The following is a 21,096-nucleotide window of genomic DNA, read 5'->3' on the forward strand; positions in this document are numbered from 1 at the left end:
CTACTTACCGCCTCCATCAATATTCATAGATGAGTTGTCTTGGCATTTCAGTATTCATTCATATGTTGATTTAATATTCATGCAGAAGCCAATCGCCTCCAGGAGATCAGGTAGATTGCCCTTGCCCAAGGGTAGTGAAGAAGCAGAGATTTATTTAGTGGTCCCCAGCCATGCATCAGTAGTTTATTTAACCAGTGCTTGACTTGGACAGGTGCTCACCGGAGCTGAGTACCGGCACCTCAACTCTCTACTGCTTGAGCTCCTATTCTTTTTATAGAACTTTAGCTCAAAAGTATTGTGGAGCTCATGCACCTACATGTAAACAATACTGGCACCCAAAATGAATACCAGTCCCTATTTCAGTCCAGATCAAGCACTGTATGTGACACGCAGGTTAAAATATCAAAACCAACTGTTAACTAATTATATTAATTTGGGGGCAGGTTGAAACACACATGAAACATTCATAGACATTTAGCCAGCAAGCTTTTGCTCTTTTCGTTTGTCTTTCAAGCATCCATGTGGGTTTGTATCTTCCTGATATCCAATAAGGAGGGGACTTGCATAATCAAATTCTATTTTAGGGCTTGGCTACACAGACACTCGTTCAGGTGCACGAGCGGTGTGGGAGAAAGGATTGAATAACTTCTGTAAATGTATTTTGCAACGCTCACACACGCAACGTGCCCGGTGAGGTTTGCATGTAAGAGTCTCTCTGTCTCTTTCTTTACGTCAAAGAAGTCTAAGCCCCTGTTCCTTATCCTGTGCTGCCCACCGGGCGTCTGTCTGTGTAATGGGATGGAGTACCCTGCCCTGAACCTTAGACATGTCACTAGCCGGATACCACCCGGTACTCTACTCTGCACCTTAGAGACTGCTGCCCTATGTACATAGTCATTGGACACTGGTCACTTGAATAATATTTACATACTGTTTTACCCACTTTATATGTATATATTGTATTCTAGTATATACTGTATTGCCTTCAGAAAAGATTCACACCCTTTGACTTTTTCCACATTTTGTTGTGTTACTGTCACGTCCTGACCAGTAAAGGGGTTATTTGTTATTGTAGTTTGGTCAGGACGTGGCAGGGGGTGTTTGTTTTATGTGTTTCGGCGTTTGTGGTTAATGTTCTATGTTAGTATATTTCTATGTTCATTCTAGTCTTTCTATTTCTATGTGTAGTTTATTGGGTTGACCTTCAATTGGAGGCAGCTGTTCCTCGTTGCCTCTAATTGAAGGTCCTATTTAGTAGGGGTGTTTTTTCATGGGTTTTTGTGGGTAGTTGTTCCTTGTGTAGCTGTGTGCCTTTCTGGACTGTTTCGCCTCTTGTTTTTGTTTAAGTATTTATTTTGGTTTTCTTCACAATAAAGAAGATGAGCATACACATTCCAGCTGCGCCTTGGTCCCATCTTTATGACGAACGTGACAGTTACTGCCTGAATTTAAAATGTTACATTTAGATTTTGTGTCAATGGCCTACATACAATACCCCATAATGTCAAGGGGTAATTTACAAATTAAAAGCTGAAATGTCTTGAGTCAATAAGTAATCAACCCCTTTTATGGCAATCCTAAATCATTTCAAGAGTAAAAATGTGCTTAACAAGTCACATAATACGTTGCATGGACCCACTCCGTGTGCAATAATAATGTTTAACATATGATTTTTCAATGACTACCTCATTTCTGTACCCCACACACTGTAAAGTCCCTCAGTCGAGCAGTGAATACAGATTCAACCACAAAGACCAGGGAGATTTTCCAATGCCTTTCAAAAGGGCACCTTTTGGTAGATGGGTACAAGTAAAAACATCTTACATTGAATATCCCTTTGAGCATGGTGAAGTTATTAATTATACTTTGGATGGTGTATCAATGTTCCCAGTCACTACAAAGACACAGGCATCCTTCCTAACTCGACGGAGAGGAAGGACACCTCTCAGGGATTTCACCATTAGGCCAATGGTGGCTTTAAAACAGTATCATAGTTTAATTGTTGTGATAGAAGAAAACTGTGGATGGATCAACAACATTGTAGTTACTCCACAATACTAACCTAAATGACAGAGTGAAAGGAAGAAAGCATGTACAGAATAAAAATATTCCAAAACATACATCCTGTTTGCAACAAAGAACTTAAGTAATACTGCAAAAAATGTGACAAAGCAATATGCAAACCAATACACAATACAGCACATTACTGAGTACCACTCTCCATATTTTCAAACATAGTGATGGCTGCATCATGTTATGGGTATGCTTGTAATCGACTTAAAAAATAAATGGAATGGAGCCAAGGTTCAGTCTGCTTTCCACCAGACACTGGGAGATGAATTCACCTTTCAACAGGACAATACCCTAAAACACAAAGCCAAATCTACACTGGAGTTGTTACCAAAAAGACAGTGAATGTTCCTTAGTGGCCGAGTTAGTTTTTACTTAAATCTACTTTGAAATCTATGGAAAAACCTGAAAATGGTTGTCTAGCAATGATTAGGAACTAATTTGCCAGAGCTTGAAGAATTTGAAAAGAAAAATGGGAAAAAGTTGCACAATCTAGGTGTGGAAAGCTCTTAGAGACTCACCCAGAAGGTGTCACAGCTGTAATCGCTGCCAAAGGTGTTTCTACAAAGTATTGACTCGCCAAATTATTGATTAAAACACACTGTTTTGCAATGAAAGTCTGCAGTAGCCTCAACAACGCTCTCTGGGGTAGAACTATGGTGTAGCCAGAGGACAGCTAGCTTCCATCCTCCTCCAGGTACATTGACTTCAATACAAAACCTAGGAAGCTCATGGTTCTTGCCCCCTTCCATAGACTTACACTGGAGTCATGACAACTTATGGAGGACATCCTCCAACCTATCAGAGCTCTTGCAGTATGAACTGAGAGCAAGAGAGAGAGATTTACATGCACTCAATTAGTATTTGGTAGCATTGCCTTTAAATTGTTTAACTTGGGTCAAACGTTTTGGGTAGCCTTCCACAAGCTTCCCACAATAAGTTGGGTGAATTGCGGCCCATTCCTCCTGACAGAACTGGTGTAACTGAGTCAGGTTTCTAGGCCTCCTTGCTCGCACACGCTTTTTCAGTTCTGCCCACACATTTTCTATAGGATTGAGGTCAGGGCTTTGTAATGGCCACTCCAATACCTTGACTTTGTTGTCCTTAAGCCATTTTGTCACAACTGTGGAAGTATGCTTGGGGTCATTGTCCATTTGGAAGACCCATTTGCGACCAAGCTTTAACTTCCTGACCGATGTCTTGTAATGTTGCTTCAATATATCCACAATTTTCATTTCTCATGATGCCATCTATTTTGTGAAGTGCACCAGTCCCTCCTGCAGCAAAGCACCCCCACAACATGATGCTGCCACCCCGTGCTTCATGGTTGGGATGGAGTTATTTGGCTTTAAAGCCTCCCCCTTTTTCCTCCAAACATGACGATGGTCATTATGGCCAAACAATTCTATTTTTATTTCATCAGACCAGAGGACATTTCTCCAAAAAGTACGATCTTTGTCCCCATGTGCAGTTGCAAACCGTAGTCTGGCTTTTTTATGGCGGTTTTGGAGCAGTGGCTTCTTTCTTGCTGAGCGGCCTTTCAGGTTATGTCCATATTTGACTCGTTTTACTTTGGATATAGATACCTTTGTACCTGTTTCTTCCAGCATCTTCACAAGGTCCTTTGCTGTTGTTCTGGGATTGATTTGCACTTTTTGCACTAAAGTACAGAATGTGTCTCCTTCCTGAGCAGTATGACAGCTGGTCCCATGGTGTTTATACTTGCGTACTATTGTTTGTACAGATGAACGTGGTACCTTCAGGTGTTTGGAAATTGCTCCCAATGATAAACCAGACTTGTGGAGGTCTACAATTTTTTTTCTGAGGTCTTGGCTGATTTCTTTTGATTTTCCCATGATGTCAAGTAGAGGCACTGAGTTTGAAGGTATGCCTTGAAATACATCCACAGGTACACCTCCAATTGACTCAAATGATGTCAATTAGCCTATCAGAAGCTTCTAAAGCCATGGCATAATTTTCTGGAATTTTCCAAGCTGTTTAAAGGCACAGTCAACTTAGTGTATGTACATTTCTGACCCACTGGAATTGTGATACAGTGAAATAATTTGTCTGTAAACAATTGTTGGAACAATTACTTGTGTCATTCACAAAGTAGATGTCCTAACCAACTTGCCAAAACTATAGTTTGTTAACAAGAAATTTGTGGATTGGTTGAAAAACGAGTTTTAATGACTCCAACATAAGTGTATGTAAACTTCCGACTTCAACTGTGTGTTCTGAGCAAGGAACTTAAACGTTAGCTTTTTTACATGGCACATATTGCACTTTTACTTTCTTCTCCAACACTGTGTTTTTGCATTATTTAAACAAAATTATACGTTTCATTATTTTTTTGAGACTAAACCAATTTTATTTATCTATTATATTAAGTTAAAATAAAAGTGTTTATTCAGTATTGTTGTAATTGTCATTATTACAAATATATAAATAGCCCGATTTAATCGGCATCGGCTTTTATTTGGTCCTACAATAATCGGTATCGGCATTGAAAAATCATAATCGGTTGACCTCTAGTTACAACGATGTTGGCTGTGTGTAGCAGTTAGCGGTTATGGTATGAAGGTTTGGCTTGTTTTTTTTTGTTGCCTGGGCACAGACAGCTGTTGTATTGTGCACTGAAGTACGCAAGCAAAGGGAAAAGGTGAGAGGATGAGAAGGTGCGAGAATGAATTATAGAACAAGCAAATGATCGTGCTGTTTGTATGTGGCTGCTATGAAAGTGAACTGTGTTTGTGGTGATCAAGGGTGTATTCCTTCCACCGATTCTGTAGAAAAATTATTCTTAAACGGAACGAAGGGGATAAACATACCTGAATTTGTCCAATAGAAACTCTAATTTGCAACTGTTGGACTAATTACACCCTAGATTAGCTAGATGCAGGCAATAGTGTGCAAGGTGTTATTGAATGTGTCACTGTCTGTCACCTTGATTACAAAACAATGTATCTTGATTTGTGCACCTACGTTATAAACTTTCATTTATAGGCTAGGCTATAGCAACATCATGATGGGTATAGGGAAATGTTTAGTAGCATGTAGTAGCTTAAACCTATCGATGTTACATTGAACAGGGTGAAGAAATATGAATGACAGTCATCCAATATGCTGTAATAGAAAAAAGGCCATGTTCATTAAAAAAAATCATCCTCCCTCATCTTAAACTGCACCGACCCCCACTGCTATACACCATTTACACACATTTATATTCCAGACTCTGTTCCGGAAGCTAATTTCCTGCAATAATAACCATTTTGCCATGGTGTTTTGTACTGTGTATTTAAATATGTCGAGAAATAATTCTTGACATTGCTCATTCTAATATTTCTACTGTTTTAGTTACACCGTTTATACATACCGCATATTTATTTATATACTGGATTCTTGACATAGCTCACTCTAATATATCTACTCCTGTACATATCATTCTTAGTATATCTTGTGTAGGTTCATCTGGTGTATATACGTATAGACTGCATTTGGATTACTGTTACTGTGCTATTTGGCTTGTTAATTGGATTAGTTACAACATTTCTTGATAAAAAAAATCATTCTTAATTTTCTTTTGTGTGTGTGTGATTATTTGTGTAATTATTTGACATTTCACTGCATTGTTAGGAGCTAGTAACAAGCATTTCCTTGCACCCGCTATAACATCTGCTAAACTGTGTACGTGACCAATAAACTTTTGATTTGTTTTTGATTGGCTGCCTGAGGGGCAGCAGAAATCAGTGGATATGACCCGCGGGCCTCCCTCTGTGTCCAATGGTTACAGGGTCTGCTGCCTGGACAGAGTTTCTCTGTGTGTGTGTGTGTGTGTGTGTGTGTGTGTGGCCTAGTTCACAACTTTAGTTTATTCTGTTTTAAAGGGTGAGGGTGAAAAAAGGCTCTAGTCAGATGTACTATACCTAAATTGGAAAGGACATAAAAACGGAATCGCCACACTCTAACAAACATTTGCAATCCTTGTTCTGTATGCGAACAAACGGATACCTTGTGTGGGTGTGTTAATCTGTTGCATGGTTCTTGATTAATGAGAACAGATTTTTATCCTGTCTGAGCATCTGAAACAGCTTGAAGCTAACCTTGTAAAGACAGGAGGAGAAATGTGTATTTACAGTACCGCTTTCCATCACTGTCAGTAGCTCGGCGAATCATTTCCCTAACCTGTTTGTCATTATGTCCTCACTGGCGTTACCTAGAGGATTGTGGGAGCTAGAATGTCTCTGAGATCCTGCTCTCTTGGTAAAACATGTGAACCCTGACCCTTGAACTGTGTGGAGTTTAGATTTCACATGCTTTATTGCCATGGAGATTAGATTTCACGTGCTTTGTTGCTTTGCAATGGAAACCCCTCAAAACAAATATGGACATCGAGAGAGGTCTGAACTCAACCCACATTTTGCCATACGTACAAGGCATAAGTCCTGGTTGGTTGCTGAAAGTGTTTTATATCACAAAGCTTTGACTATGGATAACAGTTTCTCACTGTTGTTCTTCCTGAAAAAAAGACATGTCCACTCAATGTTAGCTTTGGTATCTTATCACTGACCTCAGCTCGCTGTCGCTGTGTCCTGTAGAAACATCTGTGTCCACTGTAAGCTTTGATAACTGACTTCTGCTTTGTCCCTGTGTCCTGTAGAAAGATCTGTGTCCACTGTAAGCTTTGATAACTGACTTCTGCTTTGTCCCTGTGTCCTGTAGAAAGATCTGTGTCCACTGTAAGCTTTGATAACTGACTTCTGCTTTGTCCCTGTGTCCTGTAGAAAGATCTGTGTCCACTGTAAGCTTTGATAACTGACTTCTGCTTTGTCCCTGTGTCCTGTAGAAAGATCTGTGTCCACTGTAAGCTTTGATAACTGACTTCTGCTTTGTCCCTGTGTCCTGTAGGAACATCTGTGTCCACTGTAAGTGCCGCTGTGAGGAGCATGTGGTGACGGCCATGCCTCTGGAGATGGAGAAGACCATCACTAAGCTGATGTACGACTTCCAGAGGAACTCCACCTCAGATGACGACTCAGGCTGCGCACTGGAGGAGTACGCATGGGTGCCCCCGGGGCTCAAACCTGAACAGGTATGATGCACGCACGCACGCACACACACACACACACACACACCAGTTTGCTTTCACTATTCCATCTCCTCTGTGTTGGATTAAAGTTGAACTTGCCATCTTATATTGCGTGTGTGGTGTTCAAGTAAGCTGATAGGTTTACAAGGATTATATGATGCCAGTGGTTGAATGAATATCTCATTAATTCTGCTTGCAAACTGTTTACTCGTGATTTCACAAGCCCGTTGTTGACTCTGTTAAGCTGGGATATGCAGAAATATATTACATGCCCTGTGAGCATCCAAGAAACCATCTTTACAAGGCTCTTGTGTACCGAAGGTGTGCGTGTGTGTGTGCTTGTTATTGGACAATAAAACCTTTTATAGGTGTGAGTTTCATTTTCTTGATGAACTGAAAGGAAGCCTTATTGCTTGTGCAATCGGGTGGTCAATACTCTGTTAACTAGTCTCCCATTTCAGTCGCCCAAGGCTGAGCACCGCCATTTTTCATCCCCAATGGTCACATGTGACCTCCAGTCAATTATGCCCCCCTTTAAAAGCTGCTCAACACCAGCCTGCCAAAATGGAGACGGCAAGGATAGACTGACTGACTGGGCGTGTTGCAGTTATAGGAGTGGCTTTGCATTGAGGGAATAGGCTATATTTTACAGGATTTACTGCTGGTTACATTTGTACATTGAGTGTCCAGGTATACGGTTTAGCTTTTCCCAACCTGACATTCAAGTCAGTCGAGTCATAGAAATATGTTTTCAACGCCCAACCCCAGCCCTGCCCAGTCACAGAGAGAGAGAGAGATGATGAATACCAGTTAATCTGTAGAATCTGAGCTATAGGTTTAGGTTTCTCCTCAGGGACCCAGTCCCACTGCTCTGTCAGGAAGAGGAGCATCCTATTCACTCTCAACTGGTGTCAAGTCACCATTCTGTAACATATTTTCCACAAAGACTGTGGGAACCATTCCATCAAACAGTGTTTCCGGGATAACTAAACATGTTCTCCCCTTGCTCTGCAATGATGTGAATGCCTGGATTCATGTATGTAGCTAAATTGTATTGGTAATTTGAAACTGAAGGAATCTCGACTGCATTTCAACTACAAGAGACATGTTCATATTTATTCTTATAAGACTGCCATTATTGACTGTGCTGAGAAGTTATTGGGTCTGGCCTCAGGAAGGTCCAGCCAATATACCCTCTCTCCCTTGATGTCAGAGCTAATAAAATGTCAGGACATTGCCAGGATACAGGGAAGTTCAGGCCAAATATGTTACTAAGCAGCCGTTACTGATGTCTCTCTGCTGTTGGAAAGGCAGATCACGCAGTCTGTCTCCTGTTGCTTTTACCTTGTGTCACAAGAGACGAGGAAGAATCTGCTTGCTCATCCAAGAGGAAATTAAACCAAAAAGCTTTGACTATTTCATTGTTTTTGGAGCTATAAAGACAATGTCTCCACTCACGTTGAAGGAAATGGCAGCCTGTTACCGTTCATTGTACTTTGGAATGGCAGTCCTTCCGTCTTGACCTGACGAAGATCCGTTTCGGGTCATATTGTTGTCAATAAAGTGGCGATTTGGGAGCTTTAACAGTGTGCGGGCCTTCTTGTTCTTTACCAGTCCTTCCTTCTTACCCATGCGTGACGGGCTGTTGCAATGGTGTTTTGTTAAAGTATGGTATGTCCAATAAACACTCACTGTTGCATGTTTCAGGACTGGTCTTTGATTGTGTCCTAAACCCTGGCAGTCTTGCCAGTGAACAGCGATGAAAAACAGGTGTGTGGGGAGGACTCTGTTCTGTTGGTTTCCAAAATAAACCCCAAAACCCTGCCATTTGATTTACACTTTAAAAGTAATACATTCTCTGTACAATTGGAAAGCAGATTTAATCTGAGTACATTTAGTTTCCATGCCCCTGATTACTATTATTATCCAAATCTGCTCGTCCTAACTGGCTCTGGGGAGTGTGGGGGTGTGTCCTGCTCCACACATCTCTACCACAGTGTGTGTGTTGGGCCTCGAGTGTATAGGCCAGTTGTTGTTGTTGGACGTGTGTTCAGTGATTTCTCAGGGCTTAGTCTCTGTGGGTGTGTGTCTGTGTGTTCAGTGATTTATCAGTGCTTGACCACAGTTGTTGTTTCATGAAATATGCAAGGATCCCTGAGCCGCTTCTGTGATTCCCTGTCCCTTGCCGACACGAGCCAAGCCAACCAAAACACAACCAGAGGAATTGAGTTGCACTTAAAGCAGAACAAACTTATAAAAGGGGGACTTTTCACCCTGGACATGCATAACAGTTAAAAGACTAACCCACAATAAACATGCACCTCGTTTTATTTCCAAGAATCACAGACTATTTCCAGCTGTCATAGAACATGTTGTAGTGGGTTTGGGTATTCATTTCGACATCAGAGATTATAGATAATCCAGAGGCTATATATACATGCGCACACACACACACACACACTCACTCACTCACTCACTCACTCACTCACTCACGCACTCACTCACTCACTCACTCACTCACTCACTCACTCACTCACTCACTCACTCACTCACTCACTCACTCACTCACTCACTCACTCACTCACTCACTCACTCACTCACTCACTCACTCACTCACTCACTCACTCACTCACGCACGCACGCACGCACGCACGCACGCACGCACGCACGCACGCACGCACGCACGCACGCACGCACTCACTCACTCACTCACTCACTCACTCACTCACTCACGCACGCACTCACGCACTCACGCACTCACTCACTCACTCACTCACTCACTCACTCACTCACTCACTCACTCACTCACTCACTCACTCACTCACTCACTCACTCACTCACATACATACATACATACATACATACATACATACATACATACATACATACATACGCTGAATGTACCAAGCATTAAGAACATCTTCCTAATATTGAATTTCAACCCCTTTTGCCCTCAGAACAGCCTCAATTTGTTGGGGCATGGACTCTACAAGGTACCAAAAGAGGTCCACGGGGATGCTGGCCCATGTTGACTCCAAGTCAAGCACACAGCGTTGTACGAGGTCTTCAGTTTCATGGCAATTTCTCACATGGAATAGCCTTCATTTCTCAGAACAAGAATAGACTGACGAGTTTCAGAAGAAAGTTCTTTGTTTCTGGGCATTTTGAGCCTGTAATCGAACCCACAAATGCTAATGCTCCAGATACTCAACTAGTCTAAAGAAGGCCAGTTTTATTGCTTCTTTAATAAAAAATCAAAAAAAGTTTTCAGCTGTGCTAACATAATTGCTAAAGGGTTTTCTAATGATCAATTAGCCTTTTAAAATGATAAACTTGGATTAGCTAACATATTGTGCCATTGGAACACAGGAGTGATGGTTGCTGATAATGGGCGTCTGTACGCCTATGTAGATATTCCATAAAAAATCTGCCATTTCTTGCTACAATAGTCATTTACAAAATTAACAATGTCTACACTGTATTTCTGATCAATTTGATGTTATTTTAATGGACAAAAAAATTGCTTCTCTTTCAAAAACAAGGACATTTCTAAGTGACCCAACTTTTGAACGGTAGTGTATATATTTGTATTTAATAAATGCAGAAGACTTTCTTCATTATACAGGGCTATCCTTATTGTTGTGGTAGCAGGCCCTTTGTACCGCACCCAAGGACAAAGCTGATAGGTTCCAGTCCAAAGATCAATTTATTGGGTAGATAGGCTATTAAAATGGGCTTGCCTGTGACTTTGTGGTCAGCACATATTGATTGCCTCTCCTGTACCTCTGGCCCCCTTCTCTCTCGCTCTCTCTCTTTTGCCTTCTTTTGCTCCATCCTCTGGCGCTCGATGCTCCTGACATCACCGCAATTGAAGACCGTTGGCCCCCATTCTGTTCTGCCCCCCTGTTACTCTATAATGGAAAGACTGTAATACATTTCACCAAAATGACGTTCATTGTTGGCCGGCATAATGTAAAGAATGTAGCAGTCATTTTGAATAGTGGGATTAGTATTAATCCTCTGTCTGACACAAACACTGTTCATTCATGCTGTGTGTGTGTGTGTGTGTGTGTGTGTGTGTGTGTGTGTGTGTGTGTGTGTGTGTGTGTGATGGCGAGGGGTAATGCATTGCATTCTCATGTCAACATGCGGGGAGGGAGTAAAAGGCCAGATTCCATTAATACTGCATTGGAGGGTCATAAATCAAAGTGATTGTAAATGTGTGTGTGTCCTTGTGTGTATGTACTGCATGTATGTGTGTTCTTGTGGTAGGGTTAGGGTCACACTGCAGATTTAAATGTTCTCCTTTCTCAAATAGCCTACATGATTCCAAAAGATGTTAATTTGCTACTTGTAGGCTAATCTTTGTACCATGTCACTGGTATTTTTTATTTATTTTTATTTCACCTTTATTTAACCAGGTAGGCCAGTTGAGAACAAGTTCTCATTTACAACTGCGACCTGGCCAAGGTAAAGCAAAGCAGAGCGACAAAAACAACACTGAGTTACACATGGAATAAACAAACATACAGTCAATAATACAATAGAAAAAGTCTATATACAGTGTGTACAAATGAAGTAAGGAGGTAAGGCAATAAATAGGCCATAGTGGTGAAGTAATTACAATTTAGCAATTGACACTGGAGTAATAGATGTGCAGATGAGGATGTGCAAGTATAAATACTGGTGTGCAAAAGAGCAGAAAATGAAAAACAAATATGGTTATAAGGTAGGTAGTTGGTTGGATGGGTTATTTACAGATGGGCTGTGTACAGCTGCAGCGATGGGTTAGCTGCTCTGACAGCTTACCGTAGTGGTGGCCTGACCAGCGTGTTTCTCTCCCGTCAGGTTCATCAGTACTACAGTTCCCTGCCTGAGGACAAGGTGCCCTATGTAAACAGCCCAGGAGAGAAGCACCGCATCAAACAGCTCCTCCATCAGCTGCCCCCCCACGACAACGAGGTGAGACCCCCTGCCCCACGGGCCCCCGGACACACAGACGTTGGAAAGGGGTCATTTGTCACTGTGGCATTGTAACGTGTGTCTTTAATTACAACAAACTACAGAGTTTGTGTTTCTCTGCTGCCATTTTTTGTAACAATCTGTGTGTGTTTTCCAGGTACGTTACTGTAACACTCTGGACGATGAGGAGAAGGGGGAGCTCAAACTCTTCAGTAACCAACGGAAACGAGAGAATCTGGGCCGCGGCAGTGTGAGACCGTTTCCTGTGACGATGACCGGAGTGATCTGTGAGCAGGTACACTGACTCCTGCGAGACTGGGACTGGTGCACACACAGGCACTCACATGATGAGTAGGGCAGAGGCAGGACAGTCATCTGGTAGACGTTACACATCGGTGGCCATCGTTGGTGAGATGTGATAGAAATACATGTATAGTCACATCACTATGAGGGATCTCTCACAAGAAAGAAAAAAACTTTAGCAGGTTATCAAAGGAAATAACTATGAAGGTGAAGGACATGCACATCTCTTTTGTGGTAGAATCTGACAGAATCTTAAGTACCCAGTGACATTTCTCACTTTTATTGTGATTCACCACGTGAAGAGCTCAGCTGACATTTAAAAGCAGCTCATATAATGGAGCCTCACATTCAAGTCATGACCCTGTCTTTCACCAATGGTAGACTTGAGGGTCTTGTGTTTCCCCAACTGTTAGATAACCTGATTGTAACTTTCTCCTCTCCCTCTTTCTCCCACCCCTCTAAATCTCTGCTGCATTCCCTGACCTTTCTCTCTTTGTCACTCTGTCTCCTTCACTCCATCTCCCTCCTTTCTCCCCTCCCTACCATCTCTCACTGTCTACCCCCACTCATTCCCACTCCCTGTACCTTTCTTCTCCTCTAATCTTCTTCTCCCCTGCCTATCCTCTCCCTCCTCCCTTTTTTCTCTCCTCCACCATGTCTCTTTCTCCTCCCCCATCTCTCCCCTCCCCCATCTTTGTCTCTGACCATCTCTCAGTGTGGGGGGCAGATAAACGGAGGGGACATTGCAGTGTTTGCGTCGCGAGCGGGCCACGGCGTGTGTTGGCACCCTGGCTGCTTCGTGTGCAGCATGTGTGATGAGCTGCTGGTGGACCTCATCTACTTCTACCAGGAAGGGAAGATCTACTGTGGTCGGCACCACGCAGAGAGACTCAAACCACGCTGCTCCGCCTGTGACGAGGTGAGAGCAGACCCCGCTAAACACACCCACAGGCACACAAACACACATACAGTATACCCACGCAGTCACAATCCTCTCTGATAATAAACCTTTCATAGGCCTTCCAAGCAAATATTATATTGAATACTATGACACTAACTGGGCTCCAGAGTGGCGCAGAGGTCTAAGGCACTTCATCTCAGTGCTAGAGGTATCACTACAGACCCTGGTTCGATTCCAGGCTGTATCACAATCGGGAGCCCAGTTCCAGGCTGTATCACAAGCGCACAATTGGCCCAGCGTCGTCTGGGTTAGGGTTTGGCCGGGGTAGGCCATCATTGTAAATAAGAATTTGTTCTTATCTGACTTGCCTAGTTAAATAAAGGTTAAATAAAAATAAAAACATTTAAAAACTGCCATGCAAAACACAATAGATGATTTAGAGATGGGTAAACAGAAGAGACCTATATGGTGTTGTCTTGAAATACACTGCTATAATATGGGAATAATTAAGCATTGTTTTCAATTAGATCTCCATACACATGATCCCAAAGAGTGGATTGCAAAAGTGGTGTAATACAGTGTCTGTCAGAATGCGGGAGGGAGAGGTCTACAGCAGCAGGCAGCGAGGCCTTGATGTCTTTGTCCTGTCATTCTCTGTAATTGGGTGAGCAGGGCCTTGCCTCAGAGAAAAAGCAGCATGATAAATGATACCTTCCCCATCTCTCTTCCCTCTCTCCGTCTGTAGATCATCTTTGCGGACGAGTGCACGGAGGCAGAGGGCAGGCACTGGCACATGAAGCACTTCTGCTGTTTCGAGTGTGAGACGGTGCTGGGCGGCCAGCGGTACATCATGAAGGAGGGCCGGCCCTACTGCTGCAGCTGTTTTGAGTCCCTCTATGCAGAGTACTGTGACTCCTGTGGGGAGCACATTGGTATGCCACACACCCAACCCATCCATCAGAGCCAACACAGGGCCCTAGGTCCAATACATGAACCCTACTCTTGAGCGCTAGAGCACTGGCATACGCAAAGCTAGACAATTTCACTGACGCTATTTCAGCTGAAAGGATTTATGTAATGGTAATAGAGAACAGAGGAATGACCTGGATTTAGCTTGGAGAAACATTTTAGGGAGAGATTTGCAACGGTGCAGAGATTACCTGCTTTTAGCTGAGAGTAACCGTGGGTAGGACTTAATGCAACACTGGCATGCAGATACCATATTGTCCTTAAATACAGACTATGTGAACTTAAGACCGTTTTCAAAAAAGGGGAAAAAGATCAGTGGGTGAAATCAATACAATTTCAAATGTATTCAGCAGATATATGTTTCACACATTTTCATAAGATCATTTTCTGTAGGTTAACCAAACCTGTTCTGAGTAGGAAAACTGTTTATTTCGGAGGGTAAACCCAGCACTGTATCACCAATTGGCCCAGTGCAAGCTCTGTGTGTTCCTCTCAGTCCAGAGAGCTGCTGGCTTATCCCTCAACAGGATCCCCAGCTGTGGTCTGCCATGGCCCTCAACAGACAGACATGCAGCTCTGTAATTATTTGTTATACAGGATAAAGAAAGTATTTGAGTAAAACTGATAATAAATTAAAACCATCAGAAAACATGTTGAAACCAGATGGCAGCCATTAGCCTAGGATCATTCTCCCCGGCAATTCCAAACATACTTAAAATGCAATGTGTTTATACAGTGCCAGGCACGGTACATGAGTTTACCCTAAACTCAGCTAGGTGTCGTAGCCCCAAGGCCTTTGTTCACTCAAGTTTACTTATAATTTCCTACTGCAGTTTTAACTTTAAAAAATTCCAGTTTAGGGATGATATCGTTTTCTTTTGATTCGGATATGAGTTCTCCCTCTAGAATATTTAGCTCATGTTTTGTATTTGATTAGCCTCAATTTGCCTAGCTGCTTGTAGCACTTTCTCTTTCACATTCCCCAGCAACAGTATTTCTGCAATGATTAGTCTTGAGGGTTTTCTGTTGCAAGCATTGACCCTAAGCATTACAGAGTAAAATGTATTGGGACCTTTTCATGGACATTTTGGCTTATATGCTAACAAGTCTTTCCGCTCTCTCCCGCAGGCATTGACCAGGGCCAGATGACGTATGACGGGCAGCACTGGCACGCCACAGAGGGCTGTTTCTGCTGTGCCCGCTGTAAGTGCTCCCTCCTAGGTCGCCCCTTCCTGCCCAAACAGGGACAAATCTTCTGCTCACGCTCCTGCAGCCTTGGAGGTGAGCCTAACGGGTCAGACTCCTCAGACTCCGCCTTCCTTCGCAGCTCCAAGGCTGGGAAGAACGGGGGTCAGGCGGGGAGGTTTTCGGGCGAGGTGGACCCTCTCTCCTTACAGATGGACCTGCTGAGTCTGTCCAGCCAGACGCCCAGTCTGACCCGTGAGCCGCCTGCATGGCAAAGCCAGGGACAGGGAGGCGACACGTACCCCTACGAGGGCCGATCAGACCACACAGCAACACCCACTCCACTCCAGCTGCTCAGCCAATGCAACGTCAGGACTGCTTATAACTCCACCTCCCCCGGGCAGGGCAGCCAACCAAACCCCAGGTCCAAGGAGACGGGTGTCCCCAAGAGGCCGCTCATCTCAGCCGTGAAGGGCCACTCTATGAATGAGAACTGGTTCCACAAGGACTCAATCAACTACTACCCCCCCAAACTGAAACCCCAGCAAAGTATTGACGTACCCCACAGCTCCTCACCCCACAATGGCTTCTCTGACAAGCGTTCAGTCAGTCTGCATGTGTTCCAGAGGGAGAACCAGAGGGACAGGGAGGTGGGGCCTCCCCAGATGGGGCGCAGCAGGAACCCCATCAGTGCACTTAGCTTCACGGAGCAGCTCACTCCCCTAGAGCAGACACCCAGGGGTTCCATGGAGTCACTCACCCTGTCCAACGCTACAGGTAACTCATTCAAAATTCACCATCATGTGAAGATGAATTCATGTGATTATATTTGAAGCAATATATTTTACTGCTCAGGACATTTTATTTCTCACAGAATACTGCAACCCATCTGGGGCTAACGAAACAACTATCATCCACATAAGAGTGTAATGTCTATTATATCAATGGCTATAACCTACTACTCTCTTGATGTAGTAATGATATTCAGGGGAGTGCCAATTAGTCCGACAAATTGAGTATCGTAACGAATATGGGCAATTTTCTGGATACGATTACGATTCAAGTATTTTTTGTCATTATCGGTGATCAGGAGAAAAAAAATATGCCAACAAGCATCTTTCTCATGTCACGGTACTCTCTTTGAGTCAGTCATGTGCATGCTCTAAATAACTCAACTGGCTAGTTTTCCTGTCTGTAAAGAGAAGGGCGGGCGGTACATTGATTCTGCTGCTCTGATTTGGATAGAGTGAAGCTGTATTTCTCCATCCACTCGCTCCATAATTTCCCTCTCACTTTTTCTCACATGTTTTCAGTCTGATCATTTAGATTTCTGCTGCTACTATGATAAATCACATGGCGAAGACGTTTGCTATCAAGCTATCAATGTGCATAATATCTAACAAGTGGGGCAAGGGTAGGGAAAAAATATGAAATGCTAATGCACATTCTGACTGAGTGACAGCAAACTTGGCTGAGGACACACACACACACCCACCCCTCTGCGCACTGCTCCTAATCTGCAGCTTTCTTGCAGTGAGAACATGCAAGGAGGTATTTTGCCCACATCTATTTGGGTATATTAAACACTTCCGATTTTCCTATCACAAGTACCATCCGATCCGACTATCAACTGTCAACTTACGGATACGATTAGGAATACGAGTATAGCAATGTCAGCACACTCCTAATGATCATAATGAGGACAACTGATGAAGTTGACCACTGACTAATCCCTCTGTTCTCTCTCTGAAGGAACGTCAGCAGACGGAGGAGGGAAGCGCCAGGAGCACCTGTCTCGTTTCTCCATGCCCGACCTGAGCAAAGACTCTGGCATGAACGTGTCAGAGAAGAGCAACATGGGCACCCTCAACTCCTCTGTCCAGTTCCACAGTTCTGAGTCTCTGCGCAGCCTGACCTCAGGCCAGCCCTACATGGATCTGGAGCCCCCGGTGCAGGTGCAGTATCCTCTGCAGTACTGTGAGCCCCCAGGCCTGGGCATGGGGATGGGCCGCTTGCCCCCCGGCTTCACCTACCAGGAGGAGGACAGGGTCAGCCTGGTGAGCAGCGCTAATGCTGCACGCCTCCCGCCCATCAGCGAGCGCACCCGGAGACAAGGAGAGGGCCCGGGTATGGCTGCCCCTGAAGACATTCCTCAGCGCCGTAGACACCACCACCACCGGTCCCGTCGCTCCAGACGCTCCCGCTCGGAGAATGCCCTGCACCTGGCCGCTGAGCGCAGGGAGAGGCCCCAGCTGAGAGTCAGAGAGGACTATGACCAATTCCCCCCTCCCCGGGGCACCAGGGACCTGTTTGGGGGTGCAAGGGGGAGGTACAGGGGGCCGGAGCCATTCAGGCAGTGCCCTCGCACCACCTCTGACCTCACCCTGCAGAACCCGGGTGCCCACCGCCGCCTCGCCGGGCCCTACTCATGGGACGACTATGAGGATGAGGACGAGTGGTGCTCCACCTGCTCTTCATCGTCTGAGTCAGAGGACGAGGGCTACTTCCTGGGAGAGCCCATCCCCAGGCCCGTGCAGCTCAGGTACCTGAGCAGCCAGGAGCTCCTCCACAAGTACAGCTCCACGGGGGTGGGTGGACCGCACCAAATGAGCGGCAGAGGGGGACAGCTGCACACCCGGAAACGCCGGAAAAGCAAGAATTGCATAATCTCTTAACATTCGCCACATGGCAAGAGTCAAGAGAATGTGCCCTCCCTCCCCAGTATACACTAACATAGTTCATCTGTTCAGAAAAGAAAACAGAAGTTGAGTATTGTGAGGTTGACAATGTTTGAAATGCAGTTGGGTAAACCGTTGACAGCATGTTTTGCATGTTTATCCATTTAATGTTTCAGAATAAGTTATCCTGAGTACTGATTATATTTCTCTGACTCTCACTCTGCATTCTGCTTGTCTGTCACCATGTTTATCAAAGACAATGTGCAATCGTAATAATGTAATTTCCATTCAGCAACAGTAAGGTACAGTCAGTTTAGTAAGGTCCAGCTATTTCATGCAATGTGATTTAGGTGTATACCATTATACTCAAGTTTATAGGCTGTATATAACTAAATTAATGAATTCACTAAATTAAGGAAGTAATGTAAATACTATGTAAATGATGTCCCACATATTTTTATATTTTGTATAGAATCATTTATGTATTGAATATCTATAATGTAGAAATAGAAACCGCATGCCTGTTAATGTACTGATGTTGTCCTGCATTGGAATAAAATAGCATTTCAGAGAGAGATTGACAGGTGTCCGTTCCCTCACTGGAGACTGGTGGGTTCATGTGAAGCTATGTCTACCACAGAACAGTCACGCTCACCATCTGCTCAATGCTAAAATGAATGAGAACATGGCAAAAGCACTGATTAAAAAGTCACCTCTCCGTAAATGTCATTACCCCCATGAGGTCATGAGTCAAGTGTTACAAATATTGTGATTAATGGGCCTTTGCGGCACTGTTTGCAAACAGATGTCTGTGAGCTCCAGCTGAGCTAATCATAAACCCAGATAAGTTATGTGCTGCTGATACAGCTCCATGGATTAACGCATTAAAAGCTATGCTGATGGGATTCATATGGTCTTCAGTGAAGCGCAGTTTGTAGCTCACAAGCTATCTCCTCACTTAATACAACCTTACATCCAAAATGACAGGAGTAGTTTACTTCTCTCTTGTCGTTTAATTCTCCCGTTTTCTACATTTACACTTAGACAAGAGATCCAGGTTAAGTTTGTGTTTGAAAGGTGAAGTATCAGGGCAATAAATTGGATTGTGTCAGCGTGGTCAGAGGATTACGCTAGCTAAGTCTCGGGCCCTCGTAATCTGTGTCCACTCCACACCCTCCCTTCTGCTGCAGGTCTCTAAACTGTAGGTATTTAACTACACTCTAGATTAAAAGAGATTGAAGACCAATGCTACTGACATGTTGGGGCCATTAGTATGTGTTTATGTAGATTCCTTTAGAGGCTATGTCTTTCATTGTTCTTATGTCTTGCTGTGGTCAAATAACAAAGGGTGAGAAAGGAGTTCTCATTTTGTTGACTGTTATGACCAAAACAGCTGCACAAACTTGAGACACATTTCTGTTCTGTCTTTTCCCCCCTGTTTTACTGAGCCCCTAGGCCACTGCCATTAAGTCATACCCGCAGAGATGCACATTGTCACCAAAGAAATGAGTAGTGGAAAAAACAACCCCCTCTTTTGTCACCAGTCATCTGTGTATTAATCTAACAGAACACATGTTTCAAAACTCATCAGAGCACACAGCCTTACTTCATCAACCCAACAAATATATTTATTCATTTCGTTTACATATCTTCTCATCCCTGCAGGCCTTTACCCAAGGACAGAGGGGTTGTGCAGTCAGTGTGTGTCAATGGTTTGGCACTGAGAGCAAGTGTCTTTTCCATGTGCTTAATTAAAGCTGAGATGAGAGGCACCACAGATTGTAAGCCAAATGCTTTCTGGGCTGCACCGTAGAGGAGTAGATAATCCCTGAGTTGTGTTGATGCAGGACAGTGGTCTGGTCCACTGGGGGCCAGCTGACTCCAGGAAGATTACACTGGAGAGAACAAACATCCCATATATGGCTCTGGGAAAGGGGGATACCTAGTCAGTTGTCCAACTGAATGTGTTCAACAGCAATGCGTCTTCCGCATTTAACCCAACCCCTCTGAATCAGAGAGGTGGGCTGCCTTAATCAATGTCCATGGCGCCCAGTGAACAGCGGGTTAACTGCCTTGCTCAGGCAGAATGACAGATTTTTACCATGTCAGCTCGGGGATTTGATCCAGCAACATTTCCGTTATTGGCCCAACGCTCTAACCACTAGGCTACCCTCTGGTAATAGCATCTTTGTTATTTGTCTCACTGAATGTTGTGGTCCATGTATTTACACAGTACATTCTTATGGGAATGTGGTTTGAATAATTCTATACTTGTGTTTGTCATATGGAGTTTGTATGGGGCTTGTGAAAAGCACTGAATGTGTCGAAGTATGTAACATTCAAAGCATGCCAACTTGAAAACAGCTTGTCTTTCAATTTCCATTTTAATTGCAGAATGGAGTTGATCATGCCTAAGCTAATGACGATCACATATTTCAAATGAATCTAAACTGCTGCAGGTCAACAGAGTGAAAAGAAGTGTGATTGACCACCTGTTACTGAGGAGACTGCTAACAAAGGCATGTGTGTTATAAACTCAGCAAAAAAAGAAACGTCCTCTCACTGTCAACTGCGTTTATTTTCAGGAAACTTAACATGTGTACATATTTGTATGAACATAACAAGATTCAAAACCTGGGACATAAACTGAACAAGTTCCACAGACATGTGACTAACAGAAATTGAATAATGTGTCCCTGAACAAAGGGGGGGTCAAAATCAAAAGTAACAGTCAGTATCTGGTGTGGCCACCAGCTGCATTAAGTACTGCAGTGCATCTCCTCCTTATGGACTGCACCAGATCTGCCAGTTCTTGCTATAAGATGTTACCCTACTCTTCCACCAAGGCACCTGCAAGTTCCCGGACATTTCTGGGGGGAATGGCCCTAGCCCTCACCCTCCGATCCAACAGGTCCCAGACGTGCTCAATGGGATTGAGA

The 21,096-nt window shown here is 43.8% G+C and overlaps 1 protein-coding gene across 5 annotated transcripts in view; it reads left to right on the forward strand.

The window, feature by feature from the left end:
- LOC115207658 (prickle-like protein 2) overlaps positions 1 to 18,734 on the forward strand; it is a 120,944-nt gene extending 102,210 nt beyond the window's left edge. For all 5 annotated transcript variants that reach the window (XM_029774973.1, XM_029774974.1, XM_029774971.1 and 2 more), the window contains 7 exons: positions 6,979 to 7,162; positions 12,008 to 12,121; positions 12,279 to 12,416; positions 13,140 to 13,343; positions 14,071 to 14,257; positions 15,423 to 16,256; positions 17,232 to 18,734. In XM_029774973.1, the coding sequence (XP_029630833.1) occupies positions 7,031 to 7,162; positions 12,008 to 12,121; positions 12,279 to 12,416; positions 13,140 to 13,343; positions 14,071 to 14,257; positions 15,423 to 16,256; positions 17,232 to 18,154 (2,532 nt within the window). In that variant the 5' untranslated portion in view covers positions 6,979 to 7,030 and the 3' untranslated portion in view covers positions 18,155 to 18,734. The remainder of the gene's footprint in view (positions 1 to 6,978; positions 7,163 to 12,007; positions 12,122 to 12,278; positions 12,417 to 13,139; positions 13,344 to 14,070; positions 14,258 to 15,422; positions 16,257 to 17,231) is intronic.
- Positions 18,735 to 21,096: the final 2,362 nt, after the last annotated feature.

This window comes from Salmo trutta, chromosome 14 (genome assembly GCF_901001165.1).
Source record: "Salmo trutta chromosome 14, fSalTru1.1, whole genome shotgun sequence".
NCBI lineage: Eukaryota > Metazoa > Chordata > Actinopteri > Salmoniformes > Salmonidae > Salmo > Salmo trutta.